Consider the following 20,377-nt stretch of genomic DNA (forward strand, 5'->3'; position numbering starts at 1 on the left):
TTTTTTTTTTTTTTTTTTTTTTAAGTAATGGTGAAAGTGAAATTCAAATTGACTCTATGTACTTCATAAATGTTCTTGGTCTTATTGTGAGTAATTGATACAACTAATTGAAACATCAGAAAAAATGTTTGTTTTTGATCATTTTTCATGATTTACTTTCTTTCAAACTTTCTAAAGGCTACACGTTTAGAGAAAAATAATATGAACTAATTGTTGTTATTACAACATGACTCTCTGGAATACTTGATTGAGCTAAACTCTACAGGACAGTGGCCCTCCAGGACTGAGTTTAGACTCCCCGGGCCTAAAGAATCATACCAACTTGTGGAAAATGGGCGTTCGATGTCCCCTTTAATACTTAAAGGGATAGTTCACCCTAAAATGAAGACCCATAAGAAATCTGTTCATCTTCGGAAAACAAATGAAGATATTTTTTAATCAAATCTAGAGATTTCTGTCCCTCCATTGAAAGTCTGTTCACCCAAAACTGACGCTTCCAAATGTTCGTAAAGAGATCAAAACAGCTTCTGTTTATGTTCGCTGATCAGTGTGTATATGTGAATAAAGCGATCACATCTCTTCAAAAGACTTGGAGTCATATCAATTAATTTTTTTGATCTCTTTACAAATGTTTTGAAGCTTCAGAGTTTTGGGTGAACAGACTTTCATTGGAGGGATAGAAATCTCTAGATTTGATTCAAAACCTCTTCATTAGTGTTGTAGGATGAACGAAATTCTTATGGGTTTGGACCGACATGAGGGTGATTAAATGATGACAGAATTTTCATCTCTTTAACTCTAGAGGTTTGTTGAGATCACGAACCTAAAGTATGAGCGGTAGTAACAGTGATGCTGCCTTGTCTTAACAAACACCAGTAAAAACCCGTTAGAACCAAACAAATGTTTCGCATACTTTGTTTACCTTGCACGTGCAACCTGCAGACTCACTTACAGTATGTATGCTGTCTCTTTTTAAAGCCTCAGTTTCAGAATGGAGCGTCAGAAAGAGAGAGAGGCTTGCGTGGATCTGACTGTGTGGGAATACTTCACGAAAAAGACAGTCTACACAGCACTCCACTCTCCTTGAGTCATTTCTTTCTCTTTCTGTCTCTCTCTCTCTCTCCGCTGAATCCTCTTTCCCCTTATCAGGCCAGCACAGGCCTCCATCGGCCTCTCCCCGCTCTGACAGGAGCAACAACAATTTTTCTGTTTTTTTATCATTGTCATATAAACAATCAGAGACAAGCATATCTTATTTTCTGTTCATTTTTGTTGCAAGCATCAAAATAGCATTAAAAAAGCTTCCAGACTTGGTAAGTGAAAAATAAATTTGTCACCTGCGTATATATTGTTTCACAACTCAGAATTATGAATTCATTAGACAGAAATGTCCTAGGGAAATCAGGTTATCGTGTTCACATTTTGCCCGAATGTACCTTTTGAATTCACCCTCATAACAAATAAGTGAACCCACCTTGTCACTTCCTCCTGTGGCCGCCTCAATCTTCCCAGGGAAAGGTCCCCACGTGGTGCCCAGCAGAAGTGCCTGACAAGAACAAATCCTTCTCTCTCCTCCTTCACCAACCATTTTCAGCTCCCCTTAGAAGACAAAAAAAATGTAAGTTATGACCCAAACAGCAGCTCAGCATGTTTTTTAACTTGTTTTTGATGTTATGTTAAAAAAAAAGAGTTTCATCCAAGTACAATACAGTTCAAACCTTTGGAGACGGTACGATTTTTAATGTTTTTGAGAAGAGTCTCTTAGGTTCACCAAGGCTGCAATTGTTTGATCAAAATAAAGTAAAATCAGTAATATTTTGAAATATTATTACAATTTAAAATGTGTTTTCTATATGAATATATTGTAAAATGTAATTTATTCCTGTGATCAAAGCTGTATTTTCAGCATCATTACTCCAGTCTTCAGTGTCACATGATCTTTCAGAAATCATTCTAATATACTGATTTGTTGCTCTCTCTCTCTCTCTCTCTCTCTCTCTATATATATATATATATATATATGCTCTGTTTTGTATTGTATGTTCTTTCATATTGTGTATTATATTGTATATAGTGTATGTGCATTTCAATTACAGGGAAAATCCACCTGGGGTTACCTGGGGTTTATTGCCTTTCCCAAAGGCACAATGCTAAAGGTTCATGGGGTTTAAACCTACATCTACACAGTTACCTGCTAAGATCTTCAACCAAAACACCACAGCACTCCATGAGCAGACTAAGCCCTAGTGTGAGCGTCTCCCTCAATTAGAAATCATACAGCCATCCGCCGGACCCTCTCCCGGGTGACCCTGCCTGTCTCTTTGATTAGGCTTTCGCTCACTGCTGCGACAGGGCTTCAGATAAGGTGGATTAAGCCTCTTTCTGCTGGAAGTTTTGATGTGAACAGTGCAGGAGCGTGTTAAATTATCCAGTTTCAGGAGGAGATGCGAAATGCCGGCAGATGGATTGATAAATAAAGAGAATTTTGAGGCAGTGCTTTCAGAGATCAGGGTTAAGCCTTTACACCCATCCCCTCTCTGGATTAATAGATGTCTTCAACCACAGAAGGGCACCAATGTGGGGCATGATTCAAAAATGTTTTATATATAAATATATATTTAGACATTTATGAATTCTGCACACCAATATTTTACAGATCAAATATGTCAAATAAGTCTTTGTAACTGACTGTAAATAAATTCATGCATAAGTGGAAAAAAAAACATTTAAAATGAAATAAAAAAATAACTAATTTTTAAAATATGAGAGCTGCAGGGAAAGATTTTCAGCAAATAAAGACTTAAATTTCAGTCTGTTTTATGGTAATCATCTCCATACACTTTTACTGTATGGAGAAGAGCAGCATGAACATTCTTCAAAATATATTTTTTTATGTTCCACAAAAGAAAGTCATATTTAGAACGTAAATTTGAAATGCTAAATTTTAAATCTGAGACTGTAAACTTAGTCAACAACTACATTACATCGAAGATTCAAGGGATCATTCACCCAAAAATCATGTCATCATTTACTCATTCCAAACCAGGGTCAGAAATAAACAGGGGCTTGTGGCAAAAATGCCAAAAAAAAAATAACAAAAATTCCCCACAAATTCAAGATATAGGGGCAAAAATCCCCCCTGCACAATTAAATTAAATCTATTACGACTGACGCGATTAAAATGAAAAGTGAAAATGAATGAAAAGTGTTTCGTGGAATATTTAGATCAGCACACGTTGTGTCAGAATGCTTTTATACACTATTTTTTTGCAGCGTTGATATAACGTTATAACCATCACATACAGCTTATGAATACGATGGCCAGTCAGAAGATTAGTCAGCTAACAGATTAGTCAGCACTGAAAAGAGTTTTGTTTTGTTGCAAATTCTCTCATCATAAATAACGAAATGCAGAAAATATGTCATTTAGATTCATTTCGCAGTTTCAGTGATTATAACAGGAGTTTTTGCATAACTTGCGCTAGACTAGATTAACGTCATGGACATGGTTATCTGTACCAACACCCGTGCTTCTAGTATAACACAACAGGAAAATCGTGTAATCAACTTTGGAAATCTGAGACCATTACGCTTTAATCCCGTCCTTGGAAACTGCAATTTTGCATCTTCAGATATGCGATGCGCGCTATTGAAAACTCGCTCTTTAACTGATAAAGCATCAGTGCTAAATGACATTTTCATTGACGCAAACCTGGACATGCTACTTTTGAAGGAAACCTGGCAGGTGCCCAATGACTTTTTCAATTTAAACCTCATAACACCACCTGGCTACATCTATTTCTCTCAACCTCGTCTCCATCGTAGAGGTGGAGGGTTGGCTGTAGTTTGTCGTGAGAGTATCAAAATATCTAAGATTGAGTTCCATGACGTTGCATCTTTTGAATATCTTGCATTGAAAATGACTGGCATAATCTTAATTTATCGATCTCCAAAATTTTATTCAGATTTTTTCTCTGAGATTAGTGAGTTACTTACTCTTGTCTGTGCTAGTTATTCATCTGTAATTTTTCTTGGTGATTTTAATATACATGAAAACACTGTACAATGCAACAAACTGATATCTGTTCTGGACTGTTTCGGTCTAACTCAACATGTAACTTTTGCTACTCACTCCAGGGGTCATATATTGGATTTTATATGTACATCTGGTTTATATAATATTCTTGTTAGTGGAACTGATTTTGCTTTTTCAGATCGTTCCTGTGGTTGAACCTTTCATAGCACATATGATTAACCATTGTTCCAGCAGAATTAAAAATGGCTGCGGTGACCCCCATTCTTAAAAAGATGGTTCTTGACCATCTAGACATGAACAATTATAGACCAATCTCAAATTTACCATTCTTAAGTAAAATTCTTGAAAAAGTTGTGGCTTCACAATTGAGATCTTACTTAAATGCTAATGGCCTTTTTGAACTCAGTCAGGATTTCGTTCATCACATAGCACTGAAACTGCTCTTCTTCGTGTGGTTAATGACATTCTTCTGTCCATGGATTCTGGGTTAATAAACATCTTGATTCTTCTCGATCTAAGCTCTGCATTTGACACAGTCTGCCATGAAATACTCATCTCTCGCCTTTCTGATATCGTTATCACTGGTTCAGCTCTTTCCTGGCTCATTTCATACATCAGCGATAGAAAATAGTATATCACAATACAAGGGTATAAATCTACCACTGCTCCAGTTTCACAGGGTGTTCCTCAAGGTTCAGTTCTTGGTCCACTTCTGTTTATCATTTATATATATTATATCCACTTGGTGACATCATACGCATGCATGGACTTCAATTTCATTGCTATGCTGATGACATTCAAATTTACCTAACCACCAGCTCTGATAGGTCATCACTGCCTGACTCACTTACTGCATGCATCAGGGATATCAAGCATTGGATGTCCTTGAATAGTGGTCCACTTCTGTTTATCATTTATATATATCCACTCGGTGACATCATACGCATGCATGGACTTCAATTTCATTGCTATGCTGATGACATTCAAATTGACCTAACCACCAGCTCTGATAGATCATCACTGCCTGACTCACTTACTGCATGTATCAGGGATATCAAGCATTGGATGTCCTTGAATTTCCTTAAACTAAATAATAACAAAGGTTACAGTATGTTCATAACTCAGCAGCAAGTGTTCTCACCTCCACCAGGCGTTCTGCTCACATTACTCCTCTACTGCATGATCTTCACTGGCTACCTGTGGCATCACGTATTCACTTTAAGATATTACTTCTAACATTTAAGGCATTAAATGGTCTTGCGCCTCCATATCTGTCTGACCTACTGTACTCCTATTCTCCTGCCCGGTCTCTCAGATCATCTGAGCTTGGTCTTTTGTCCATTCCTCGTTTTCGGCTGTCCACTGTAGGTGGTAGGTCATTTAGTGTTAATGCTCCTAAATTATGGAATTCGCTACCCCTTACACTTCATAATATATCATCTTTGTCTACCTTCAAGACTCAGCTAAAAACGTATCTTTTTAATATGCATTTTGGATAATGTGGCTATATGTGGCCTATGTGTTTGTATTGTGTATGTGGGTGTGCAAATGTTTTGTATAGCACTATGTAAAGTGACCTTGAGCTATGGATAGGCGTTATATAAATAACACTTATTATTATTATTATTATTTGTCTTTATAGACAGAATATAACGTGCAGTTTCACCAAACAAAATGTTTTTACATGTATTCTATCTAATAATCTCTATTACAACAATAATGAATTTGGTCACTACATTGCAGCCCTATGAGTTCCTGTTTTGTTTTTTGTTTTGTTTTTGTTTTAAATATAACTATACAGTTTTAAACAGATTGTTTATTGGTAACAGTTTAAAGTATTCTGATTGATTTTAGTAACTGCACGGTTAAATTGAAGTGTTTTACATTAAAGTCACCACGGATACAATTAATAAGGTAATTATAAAAATTAACCTGTAACAGATCGGCCAGGCTCCGCCACCACCCAATCACAACGATCCCTCTCACCTGAGTTCTGAGCACCTGCACCTGTCACCAATCAAGCACCTCATTACCAGCCTGCATAAAAGCACACACCTCAGACACCCTCACTGTCCGGTCTCGTATACACATAGAACCTTGCAAATGTAAAAAAAAAATGCCTCTGGAAATCAACACCCGTAATGGAAAAGTTAATTTCTGTAGATTCTGTTCCAAACCCATATGAACTTCTTACTTCTGTGTAACATGAAACCAAACAATTCAGCTCCCATTGAATTCCATTGTCTGGATAAAAACACAATTGCAGTCAATGAGAACCAAAACTGTTTAGTTAGCAACATTCATCAAAATAGCATCTTTTATGTTCCACAGAAGACATACAATTTTGGCACCACATGAGGGTGAGCAAATTATAACAGAATTTCCATTTTTGAGTGAAACAGGATATACAACATGAACATTAAGTAGGATGGGACTCATTTTTAACCCTCAAGAATGAAAAGTGGCCATTAAATACCAGGTGATGGGGTGAAATATTATCATTTTGGCGTAAACCAAAAAGTTGTTTTAGAGGCGGAGCAAGTTATTGCATTCTGACAAAAGATTGCAAAGCATTTTTTATTTCTAAATTAAAGTGCACAGATCATTCACAATGACAACAGCAATGTGTATTACGAAAATACAAAGGGTTCATTTTGATTTAAAACTAAGATAATTTACAATCCAATCAATGTTTGAGAAAACCCATGTTAAAGGCTACTACAACATCATGCTGCAGAAAGGATTTTTCTTTCGAAATATTTTTTTTGTACTGCTCCACTTCAATGCATCAAATGAACATTAGGACACTCGCAATGAACTACACTTCATCTCCAAAATGTAGTCTCACTCCAAAGCACTTCAGAACGCAGTAGCACTAAAATAAACAAAAGTCATTATCAGAAAAATGACTGAGGGAAGAGCACCGTCTGCCACAGAGAAACCAGCAAACCGGCCTTTTCTGCACCTCTCTCCTTCCACACTGTCCCTCTCTTCCATCTCTCGCTCTCTCTCTCTCTCGCTCTCTCTCAGTGGTCTAATCTGTGAGGGACTTAAAGGGACCTTATCTCCAGGCTCTCCTGCTTCATTTCATGCTTGATTTACTTTAATTTGTCTGATAGGGCAGCAGGATTTGGAGACGGCCCATCTTTGGCTTGAGTGAGGAGTGAAAAAAAAAGCCACTCTGATATTTCTCTGGCACATTGTCGTGGGTTTTTGACTTCTCTCCTCTCTCTCTGTGCCGCGAGTTCCTGGAGAGAGAGACGGGGAAAGGGTGATAGAGAATGCGCGGGAGAATGAGAAAGATCTCAGTGCGGTGTAGCAGGCTGTTTGAGTGTGCTTGGAGTCGAGCAGCCAGAGAAGAAAGGGATTGTGGGAGTGTGGCGTGATTGTGTGATGTAGTCCTTCGCGGGCTGAGATGTCGGAGGCAAAGTGCACTGCGTGGATGAGTGGGGTTCAAACGCGCCGACTGCCCCGGACACACAACGCACACGTGTTATACGCGGTTTATTCAAGACTATAGCTCTTCTCTGTTTACGATGTAATGGGTCTCGTTTATGAAACGTGTGAAGAACTAATTTTTGTGTCAGTTTTTGGTCTAGATGAACTGAATGCGACAATATATTTAAAAATAGTTTTACGAGTGATTTACACATTGACATTTGTACTTGATGCATTTCATGAATGTGGCCAATAAGTCTGGAACATAAGATATAAAATAACATAAGATACACACACACACACATATATTTATATATGTGTGTGTGTGTGATTAAAATATTGTATAAAATGTGTTCATTTAGTCTCCATAATTTTATTTATGGATTATTATTAATCAATAAATTGTACTGTGCTGTGTAATCCATATTATTTGACCAATAGATAAAAGTAAATGCATAAATGTAACTGTGAATTTAACTATAAGTTTGGGTGGGGATGGACGTTTTAGGATGGAAATTATGATATTATGGTAAAAAATTCTGCAAATTTTTGTAGGGAACAATATGTGCAATATATAACACATTTTTGGGGGTATTGATTAAAATATTTTATAAAATGTATTAATTTAATGTCCATAATATAGTATATGCATATATAAATCTAAATATAGAACAACAATTATTTTGATTATAATATTGTATAAAATGTGTTAACTTAATGTCTATAATATAGTATATGAAAGATAAATTGCACTGTGTACTGAATGTGTAATCCATATTATTTGACCAATAGATCAAAGTAAATGGATAAATGTCAACGTAACTGTAAATTCAACAATAAATGTAGTTATTATGTAAATTACAGTGAAAGTTCTGCAAATGTTTGTAGCAAACATGTGCATTTGAGATCTCTCCAATATTACAACATTAATATCAGTCTGATTTCAGCCAAACATCCATCATTCATCATATTAAACCCCATTAAAAAAGTTTCCACAATGAACTGTGACAATATACATAATAATAGTTTAAAATATTGTATAAATCTCATACGGATTGCACTACTGAATGTGTAATACATACTATTTGACCAATAGATAAATGGAAGTTGCTAACTGTAAATTTACCAATAAATGTGTTATGGAACTTACGGCAAAAGTTCTGCAAATTTTTGTAATGAACAACATGTGCATTTGAGATCTCGCTAACATGTGTATTAATATCAGACAGATTTCAGCCAACCAACCATCCATTCATTCATCATATTAAACCCCATTCAAAGGTATTTATCTGACTCTCTTCCCCGTCGAGGCCCTTAAAAGAGAAGCACAGAGTTTCAACTTCCTCTCGCGCGCGTTTCGGGTTAAAGCGATTTACTCTATTTTTCAGATGGAATAAAAACTGACGAATAAATTCATCTCCCAGCGATGAAGGGCAGAGGGCTTCACACTGACAGTCTCCGTATTTGAAACTTGCAAAATCCACCTCCTCCCCTCCCAAAAACCAGCTCCCAACCAGAGAGCATTGAAATTCCCCTCGCAGCGCTGCGCGGGATTTGCTAAACGGCGGGGTGTGTGTGCGCGCGGCTGATAAACGGAGTGATGATCCAGCGACACGTCTTTATCCTCGCGCTCCGCTTTAATTAACGCCGGCTTGTTTGTTGAAAAGATGATTAATATGCCAGTGAAAATGGCCTAATTGAATACCGCAACAACTCACACAATCAGGGAGGAACACGCTGTTTTGTTTTGTGTAGATTAGCCCTTTTATCAATGTCTTTATTTATATTATTATTATTATTACGTGGTATTTTAATTCGGCTGACAGCCCCCTCCCCCACACCCCTCCTGCAGGCGTAAGGAGGGACAGGCGTATGAATGAGCCACATTGTGTCCGTCTGAAGAGAGTCGAGAGGAGCACAGAAACTTTTGTCACACAGTCACAGATCTCGCGGCTCGGGACGGTTTTTAAACCGAATGCTGTCTAACAGGGAAGAAGTTTCCAGAAAGGTCACGTGTAACTTTTAAAGCAGCACTATGTAACTTTTGGCGCTCTAGCGGTTAATAAACAGAACTGCACACATCCCGCGGAAGAACATTCCAACCTGAGCTACTTCTCTAAGTTTATGTCTACGGCTAGGTATGTGTTACTCCACAGCGGTGACGACCCGACCAGGCGACAATAGTCCAAATATAAGTACTTATTATAAGTGTACCGTAGTGATTCGGAATAAGACAAAAACGCGGTTTGGAAGATGAATTCATGATGTACTCGCTCATTATATACATTTTGCACATTTTGAACACAGAAAAAGTTACATAGTGCTGCTTTAAGTGAGTTATTTCTGTTTGTCCATTTTTAGGTTACCTCAGAAAACAATTTTGACTTTTTTTTTGACAGATTTAAAAAACAAATGGGCAAATTTTGTTTTGTATAAAGTCACAATGAAGCATAAGTAGCAGAAGTAGCAACTGATCTTTTCCTATGAGTAAACTGATAAACGAAAAATAAAATTGTAGGGCGGGGCTTAATTCTAAACAGGTCGTTGATTGGATGGAAGCAGATCTGAATGCAAACTTGCAGCCAATTGAAGAAAAGAGGCGGGGTTTAAGGTTGAGTTTAAGTAGCATTTGGTAACACTTTATTTTAATGTGCCTTTGTTCCACATACACTGTAAAAAATATTGTCATAATTTGTTCTCACAACTTTTTTTTTTCTTTTGTCAAATTAACTTATATAATTAATGTTGACGATTAAGGTAAAATAATATGTTGAGTTTCTAAACCAATCATTTTCTTTCTATTAAAGCACATTTTTAGTTTCAATTAAACTTTTTTTAAGCTAAACCAAAATTATTATTTTTTTTGTACAGAGCACAGAAGAAATTTGAACAGTAACACAATGCTAAAATAATGATTTAGACAACTATTTTCTAAATGCATCTTCTTATTGTGAACAATTCTTGCACATTTCTTTTTTATTTTATCTTATTTTATTTGTTTGTTTGTTTTAGCTCAATATTTTTTATTAGAAATTCAGGTTGCTTTCTTTTATGGTGCCTTTGTTACAGTGTGTATTTAAGTACCGGGTAATATTAATTAACAGCATGTCCTTAATATAGGGTTGGGGTTTCGTTTAGGGTTAGTAGGTTATGCATAATTTACTGTTATTACTATGGCGAGTAAACAGAAAAATGTATTGAGTGTTCATGACAGGAGCTGAAAAACTGAGTCTATCTTTACACAGACAAGGTAAGTAAGTCATTTTATCCCTCTAGTCTCATGATAACATGTATAATGTTGACGTCTGTGGCTGTACTTCAAACAGTGTGTATTTGAACGTTTATCGGGTGAAATGTCTTCATTGTAAGTGCAATACTGTGATTTATGCTTGTTTGAGGGATGACAAAAGCTGCCACGTATGCTTATAAAACATACAGTTTGTTTTGTACTGAACTCAGGGTTGAGAATATCTGCCTAACCGATCTGAAAACAAGGAGGCCACTGGGATAATGAATTCGGTTCATTTCCCATGATGCTTTGTCTAAATGCCAGAAGTCTGGAATCCGTCTCTCTCTCTCTCGGTTGGATGCGAGCGCCGTGGTCAGCCGCTCTCGGCTCTGGTGTGCATGTTCTCCGCTGCGTTCCCGCTCCCTGTGTGAAAAGGCTTTAGGGGGCTCAATCAGTGGGACTTTGATGTCGACTGCGGCTGTAATGATTTCATATTGTTCCAGGGATTTCTCTAATCCACTACACTTTCATTAAAATCCCTCACTCCATCCTGCCTTCTTCTGAGGGGCTTCGGACAGAATCTGGCTCCTCGCGAACATCTCTCACTCTTTTTTTCCAGTTTCCGCTGCAATATTCATAGGGAAGTTATAACTGCAGATGCTAATTCAATTTGAGATGTTGGAAGTCGTTCCAGGCAACGTTTTAATTCGTAAATGATGAGGTCCAGGAACAAGGACCAGTGACGGATCCGGCAGGTTATGAGGGTCACAAAACATAAAAGAAAAAGAGTGTGGTGTGACACGATGCAACTACGTCACTCCCACTAAAATCAACAAAACAACCCGCATTTCAACATCAATCAGGCAGGTCTATCTGTGCTTGTGGAATACAAATTGCTGTATAACTACATTCAAATGATTCTAACATATTCCTGTTCGTGAAACGCTCAAGTAGTGTGCAAGCACCCTTTGTTTTGTTGTGTCACGGCACTTGCTTGCAGTACAGATTGAGTGCGATGTGCGTTGAAAACACGTTACTACAGTAATGGGTTCCTATTAAGATGCACTGGGGTAAATGAATATGCAAATAAGATTATTGTGCTACTGTAGCAAGCAAGACTCTCTCCTCTATGAATTTAAAAGTGAAATGCGTTCAAACAGCTAGCATATCTGCCTCCTCTTTTCAATGATTAAACAAAAACTACATCGCTACTTTATGTTTTACATTTTTACAGTGATACCGCTGTTATTAACAAATGTTATTACACTTTATTTCTCCTGAAACATTCACTTTCATTCAAAAGTTTCAAGTAAGATTTTTTAAAAGAAACTAATACTTTTTATTCAGCGGGGATGCATTAAATTGATCAAAAGTGACAGTAAAGATTTCTATTTCCAATACATGTTGAACTTTCTATTCATCAAAGAACTTTATTATAGTTTTCACTAAAATATGAAGCAGCACAACTGTTTTCAACATTGATAATAATCATATTTCTTGAGCAGCAAATTGAGCATATTATACTGATTTCTGAAGGATCATGTGACACTGAAGACTGGAGGTAATGATGCTTAAAATTCAGCATTGATCACAGAAATAAATTATATTTTAAAATAGATTCAAATAGAAAACAGTTATTTTAAACGGTAATAATATTTCACTGTTTTTACTGTGTTTTTTGCAGCCTTGGTGAGCATAAGCGACTTTTGAATGGCAGTTTACAGTATGCACAGATTGTTTTAGAGGCGTATGAGGTGAAGCATCCACAAAATAGGTGTCAGATCCCAGATATGACACACAAAAAAAACACCAATTCCAGATATTCTGTGTCTATTGGCTTGGCATAGTGAGACTCGAACCGTTCAGAGAAGACAAAAACACTGTTTCCTGATCAGATAAGAAAGCACTGTGCCTCATTATTGTTCGAATGAGTCTGTAACCGAACTAATCGTGTTTATTCAGACGACTGGAGGGAGAGAAAGAGAAATCCAGAGATAGAGAATATCAGTGTGCTGTGATATCTCACCATCAAGAACTGATTACAAAGACCCGTGTTCAGATATAAAGATAGGAGACAAGTCAGCTCAGTTTGGCACTAGTGACTGTATTGTGTAAATCTAGTGTGAAACGCAAGATAAACGCCTCCCAAAATGCTATTATTACCTTATCAGATTTCATGCTTTTAAAGAGGACAAGGCTTATTACAGTACATCATCCAGCTGCACCTTTCAGGCTCACTTTACTCTGTCTTACGCTGTGCAGTTGTGGCATATAAAAGCTGTGTTTTTTTCTGTGTTGCATTGTATTACGACTTTATTTAGATAGTCCATTTTCGACATAATACTATATGTAACTTTGCAACTACATATCAACTAACTCTCATAAGAGTATTAGTAGACTGTTAGGTTAGAGTTAGTAGAATAAGTTGACGTAGGCTACTTGCAAAGTTATTTACAGTCAGCAGAATATGTGTTGGGGAGCATCAAAATAAAGTGTTAGCAGATATTAAGCAGCTGTGTTGGGGGTAACGCATTATAAATAACACACGTTTACATAATCAGATTACTTAAGTAACCAGTAAAGAAACATCCCTTTTAAATTTACAATGAAATATCTGACTTTTTTTTGTTTTTTTTTTCAAATAAGTAATGCAAGTTACTTTGTTTTCCCATTTATTCGCTAACATCTCTCCTGTCCCCATGATGTGAGAAATTTGGAATAAGTGCAGAGGCACTTTCTTCAGACTGAAACGTATTAATTTCTCTTTTAGTGTGAAAGTGAAACGTACAGTTGTCAAAAATATAACTTTTGGGTTTTTTGTTATTAAAAAACAAATAAGCAAGCCCCACGCAGGTGACAAAAAGTAACGCAAAAGTAACGTAATGCATTACTTTCAATAAAAAGTAACTAAATAACGCTATTAGTTACTTTTTATGGACTAACACAATATTGTAATGCATTACTTTTAAATGTATCTTTCCCCAACACTGTTAAGCAGACAGTATATTACCGTATTGGCCCGAATATAAGACGACCCTGATTATAAGAAGTTTGGTCCCATCAGGCTAGCGTGACAGTCACGACTGTAAGGTTTTCTTTTTCTTTTGTTTTTACTCGCGATCTTTACAACACGCATTACATTACGTATTTCATGGCACACTCGTTTTATGCGTATTTGGCGCCACCTATTGTTGTGGGTGTATTATTGACATGTCAAAGTCTAGACCCTGAATATAAGACGACCGCGTTTTTTCAGATGTATTTCCAAGAAAAAAAACATTGTCTTATATTCGGGTCAATACGGTAATACTCTAATGACTGCTATGTAGTTGTAAAGTTACTTATAGTTAGTATAATGTCTGAAGTGGACTATCGAAATAAAGTGTTACCAATTTAAGATATGCTAAGACTGTTGAGACGTGATTGGACGGCTGTCTTACTTGGGCCGTCCCATTCCTCTGTTGTCAACGGGCTTGGTTGGACTCTCTCTTCTTGTCCGTCACTGTCTTGTTGCTCCACCTTTAAACTTCCACCCATTTCACCTGTATAAAGACATCAAAGCTTAAGGGTTTTGCGGTACAAACGGCTAAACTGTAGCACAGTCAGTAAACCGAACCGTGCCAGTCGCAGCGGCAGCATCTGTTCATTTTCTTTCATTTAAAACCCTTATTCCAATGTGCGGTTTCTCATTTTGGATTCTTTCAAGTGTCTGCTGTGGGATTTTATGCTCGTTTCTTTGGAGAGATTGGAAAAGAGACAGAGAGCAAGTCCCTGGACCCACCTTGATCACAGACCCGCTGCCTGTGTTAAGCCCTGTGACGAAACTTATTGGAAATGTTTAATTACAGTGTTGGGAAAGAAATTAAGCTACAAGATGATTCCTTAATTAAGCTGTGATTAAGGATTTTCTGCTTTTGGCTCTGACACCATGGGCAAAGTAGTATTTAACACCGTCACAGGCAAGAGAAGTTAACTCCAAGAACAGGCCTATTTACCTCAGATCCTCACACAACTTCACACACACACACACACACACACACACACACACACAGGGAATCAGTCCATGTCCTCTGCAGACAGGAAATTCCTTTCTAGTGACTAGATTGGATAAAACCGTATGACCTTAAATCTCGAGCTGAATAAAAACAGGGACAGAGCCAAGTATTAAACCTTCTTGAAGGGACAAGACAGCCAAAATACCACTTAAAAGCTGGTGCATGTTCAAACCAGAGGGTTACATGTATTCAGATAAATTTTGAGTAAAAAAATATGGATTCCTATATAATTTTGAGAAACTGACGAGTGGACTACTTATAAATTGTAATCCATTACTGATTCCAAATTACATGACAAAAATTGTAGTTAGTAAAGTAATCCATTACATTACACATTTTAGGTAATATAATCAGACTACTTTTGGATTACTTTTAGATTACTTTTGACCTAACTTGTTTATCAAATTGATTTAAAAAGGATAATCCTGTACCATACTGATATAAAAATAAAAAAAGAGAGAGAAAATATACCGTTGTGCTCATAAGTTTATATACCCTTTGCAGAATGTGCAAAATGTTAATAACTGAAACAAAATAAGAGGGCTCATGAAAATTGCATGTTATTTTTTTATTTAGTACTGTCCTGAATAAGCTATTTCACATAACAGATGTTTACATATACTCCACAAGACAAAATAATAACTGAATTTATAAAAATGACCCCGTTCAAAAGTTTACATACCCTTGAATCTTAATACTGTGTCGTTTCCTGGATGATCCACGACTGTTTTTATATTTTGTGATAGTTGTTCATGAGTCCCTTGTTGGTCCTGAGCAGTTCAACTGCCTGCTGTTCTTCAGAAAAATCCTCCAGCTCCTGCACATTCTTTGGTTTTCCAACATTTTCTGCGTATTTGAACCCTTCCCAACAGAAAAGTCCTCCAGCTCCTGCACATTCTTTGGTTTTCCAGCATCTTCTGCATATTTGAACCCTTTCCAAAAGTGACTGAATGATTTTGAGATCCATCTTTTCACACTGAGGACAATTGAGGGACTCATACACAGCTATTACAAAGGTGGAAACATTTACTGATGCTCAAGAAGGCAACACAATGCATTAAGAGCCGGGGGATGTAAACTTTTGAACAGGATGATGATGTGTCAATTCTTCTCATTTTGTTTAACGATCATATCTTTTCATTTAGTACTGGACTCCAGAAGCTACATAAATACTCACATGTTTCCCAGAAGACAAAATAAGTACAATTTACCCTGATCATCCAATTCAAAATGTTTACACCCCCCGGCTCTTAAAGGGGTCATATGATGCGATTTCAAGTTTTCCTTTCTCTTTGGAGTGTTAGAAGCTGATTGTGCATAGATAAGATCCCTGAAGTTGCAAAGACTAAAATCTCAAAACCAAAGAGATATTCTTTATCAAAGTTAAGACTCTGCCACGCCCCCCTAAAACGGCCAGCTGTCTTAACCGTGGCTTGTGTACTGCAAACACATATTCATCAAGGTGTCTGTCACAAGACTCTGTTCCCCTTTCGGGCTCGGTCTTTACATTTATTTTGAAAGATGAAGCTTGCGATTATGGTAAGGGGCGTTACATTTCCGACGAGTGCTTGCGGTGTTCGGCCAATCACAATGCACTGGGTCAGCTGGCCAATCAGAGCAGACTGCGCTTGTCGGAAGGAGGGACTTTGTAGAAAACGAAGCGTTTGAGAGAGGCGGGGCATAGAGGACCTACAATAATGTACAGTATTTGAAAAATAATGTGTTTTTTGAACATTAAAGTATGTCAACATATTCGGTTACACCAAATACACAAAATATTGATCTTTAAAAAAGCATCATATGACCCCTTTAATGCATTGTGTCGGACAGTACTAAATAAAAAATAACATGCAATTTTCACGATCCCTCTTATTTTGTTTCAATTATATATTCAATATTATTATTAATTAATATATTAAATAATTAAACGCTATTGTGTGGATGATATGTAATCATGTAATCAATAAAAAAGTAACTGTAGTCTGATTACAAGTATTTTAAAATGTAATGTAATCCAATTACAAGTACATCATTTTAGATTACATGTAATCAGTTACTACTCAGCGCTGTCGATATTTTCTCAAAGCACCTTATCTGGAAACATGACATTTTTACAGATCCATCTATTTGTTCTAGAGTAATTAATCAGCTTTACTGCCACTACTAATGTAATTATAAATATGAAATCATAACTCATCTAGATGCCATTATCTATTCTGTTATTTTTGACATTTTCATTATACGGTTCGCAGATTACCTATTCTATTACATGATTTATCATATAGGTAATAAACCTCAACTGGAAAACTGACGTTCTTACATATTTATTTATTCATGGCTGAGTAATTAATAAGCAATCCTACAGTCCTGAGAGCGGCTCGAAATGACCCCGCTGAGGAAATCATAAACTAATTTTCATCAGGTATAGGTGTCATGATCTATACTTTTATTCTTGACATTTCCATTATACGGTTCAGAGATTCAAAAAGCAATTATGTGATCAAGTGAGGGAGAAAAAAAAAATCAAGAAAAACAATAAATATTCAACTATTCAAAACTTAATAGGTCAAAACATGCGAGGAAATTAAAAAGAATTGCCCCTCTTGCTATTCAACAAGAACAAAAGCAAACCGGCACACGTCGTTCCACCAATTTGGAACAAAAAAGCGCAAGTGATTGCTCTTTTGAAGATTGCACGCTCGCAGGCAAAGCAGGTAGTTTACGCACTTCACTTTTGCCGTCGCAAACTTTTTGGACGTCGGGGATACCGAGACAGGCATTTCAAAGAGAAGATTCATCGTTTACAAATAGAAAAGCATAACGTTAGGACGCAGAGTGAATTTCAAATGGCTGGGGGGGCTCTGAATTATCCCGTTGTGACGGTGAGGTGTGGCCGGCAGAAACGCCTGTAATTGAATTTCAGTTCAAAGAGCTGATGCTATTAGCCTGAGTTTGATGGTGGAGGCCAGCAGCAAATACCAGCAACTCTGTTGTTATTTACTATGACCAGTAACCCTGTTAGTAACATATACAGTACGTCTTCCCTCAAAATGCCATATTTCTTCAGTCTTCTCTTTCAAATTCAATTTCAGCACAAAACCAAACACTGCTTTGAGCTAAAGGGTGATTGTGAGTTCTAGAAAAGGTCTGATATTTCTAACATTTATAGAGCATTGTGAAATACAATAGAAAATATGCGTCCCTCTATAGGATTACAGAACAGAAATGTTTGTTTGTGTACTAAAACAAGCCCATACATGTGATTAAAAACTAGGAATTGTATGTGTATTGTGATTTCGGTATCACTTTAGATTAGGGAACCCGATTCACTCTTAACTAGTTGTTTATTAACCTACCTGGTCTCATGGCATAAATGTACCTGGGGGCACTTTTTAGCGAGAAGCGTAATACGTACCAATAAGTATATATCACTACAGTTTCCAAAAGAAATGAACACTAGAGGCAGTAAACCTCCGACACCTTTTATTCCTTTTCACACAAATTTACAGAGTTTCGATTAATAAAGCGCAATTTTCGCACAATTACTTGAAGAATATCATATAATGACTTCAAAACAATATTAATATGCTGGGAGATTTGAAAACTGATGCTTTTGAACGCTAGCATCGCACATATCCAGCTTCATATCTATAGGTTTTCATGAACGGTAGGTTTGTTTGGTAGCTCACGGAGTACGGAGACGTACTTGAGAGACGAGGAGCTCCGGTTCGAATCCCGTGTAACCACGGTTCGACAAAACAGTTCAAATCTGCATATAAGGATGTTCAAATGGCACGGTTGCATCAACAAATGCGTTTTTATATCAGTTTTGCATTTGTTAACACTATCGGGTAGGTTTAGGGTTGGGTTTGGTGTAGGGTATATTTCCAACACCATAGAGCATTAACTTTTAGTGACAGTACGCGGATATTTGAATTCGTAATGCCGCAATATATACCAGAAGCAACATAATAAAAACATAGCAATACGTACCTATATCAACGTTATAAAAACGTACCAGGGTTCACATATTGAACCCGTGTTTTAGCGCCACTCAGTGGAAATTTCTCTTTGAAACTGTGGCGAAACGTGCAGTAAGGTACGTAAAAACAGTATTGCACAAAAAGTACACAGAGGTACGTATTTTTATGAGACAAGGTTGTTATTAACATGCATATTACTAGCATATCGCTTGTTTATTAGTACTTATAAAGCACATATTAATCTAGATCTCTTAACCCGACACCATATCTAAACTTAACTACTACTACAACAACTACCTTACAAAAAGCAGCAAATTAGGAGTTCATTGAGGCAAAACTCTGAGTTAATAGTATAGTGAAAATGTGTTTCCTAATCTAAAGTTACCGTGATTTCCAATTGAGTTTCAGCCAGATACATGTTTTCTCAGGTTATCTTTGAGCTCACCATTCCTCGAGTGATCTCCATCTTTAGAGACGGTGTTCTCTGGGTCAGAGTAGTAAAGCGAGTCATCCTCCACAGACCCGTCTTCTTCTTCTTTCAAGATCTCTTTCTTCTCTGTCTCCTCAGAGTCCGTCTCAAGCCCATTGTCAAACACCCCTGTCAAATAACAGAGAAACATGTGCACAGCATTAGCACTTCAGAAGAAATGAAAGTGAATTCACGTTTGTCTTCGTTCTTGTGAAAAAGAAGGACACTTTAATACACTTTTAAAAAGAGTACTGTATGGAAATGATATACTTAAATGTATTGGTTTTTCATTGCATAAAATGTATGAATAGTTTAAATTTACATTAAATGCAAAACGTTGAGTGCTTTCTGACCGACTTAAGTAGGACATTTCATAATTACTTCTATTGTCTTTGAAATGTGGTTAATGTACAAGCATTTATGGTAAACTAAAATGTACTTTAATCTTATTTCTATTGAAACTTTTACGTCATGTATTTAAATATGTTTGTAATTACAGATTTGCGCATTTCAATTTAGTGCATTTAAAATGTATTAACTTTAAGTGTAATAATGAATAACACACACTACAGTTAAAAATATAATCAAGTACTTTACATGTGCTTTAGTATGCTAGTCAACACATCAAAATAAGCGTCCTTCATTAAAAACATAATGATTTAAAATGTACTTTAATAAAATAAAACTTTGATATTACTTTTTAAAGTGTGTTAAAATCATTTATGAAAGTGCACTTAAGTGGCTTTTTAATTCATTAAAGGGGTCATATGATGCTTTTTTAAAGATCATTATTTTGTGTATTTGGTGTAACATAATATGTTGACATGCTTTAATGTTCAAAAAACACATTCTTTTTCAAATACTGTACATTATTGTAGGTCCTCTATGCCCCGCCTCTCTCAAACGCTTCGTTTTCTACAAAGTCCCTCCTTCCGACAAGCGCAGTCTGCTCTGATTGGCCAGCTGACTGAGTGCATTGTGATTGGCCGAACACCGCAAGCACTCGTCGGAAATGTAACGCCCCTTACCATAATCGCGAGCGTCAGCTTTCAAAATAAATGTAAAGACAGAGCCAGTCATGTGACAGACACAGTGATGAAGCTGGAATGTGTTTGCAGTACACAAGCCACGGTTAAGACAGCTGACTCCACTGTGATGTGACACTGT

General features: G+C 36.7%; 1 protein-coding gene across 2 annotated transcripts in view; it reads right to left on the reverse strand.

Annotated features, from left to right (window-relative positions):
* Positions 1 to 20,377, reverse strand: part of LOC107714469 (zinc finger protein ZFPM2-like) — a 61,289-nt gene that overhangs the window by 25,655 nt on the left and 15,257 nt on the right. For both annotated transcript variants that reach the window (XM_016520311.1, XM_016520310.1), the window contains exons 2-4: positions 19,187 to 19,339; positions 14,144 to 14,245; positions 1,475 to 1,599 (exon numbers count right to left, since the gene is read on the reverse strand). In XM_016520311.1, the coding sequence (XP_016375797.1) occupies positions 1,475 to 1,599; positions 14,144 to 14,245; positions 19,187 to 19,339 (380 nt within the window). The remainder of the gene's footprint in view (positions 1 to 1,474; positions 1,600 to 14,143; positions 14,246 to 19,186; positions 19,340 to 20,377) is intronic.

The sequence above is a fragment of the Sinocyclocheilus rhinocerous genome, unplaced genomic scaffold (assembly GCF_001515625.1).
Source record: "Sinocyclocheilus rhinocerous isolate Xijiao unplaced genomic scaffold, SAMN03320098_v1.1 scaffold2404, whole genome shotgun sequence".
Taxonomy (NCBI): Eukaryota; Metazoa; Chordata; class Actinopteri; order Cypriniformes; family Cyprinidae; genus Sinocyclocheilus; species Sinocyclocheilus rhinocerous.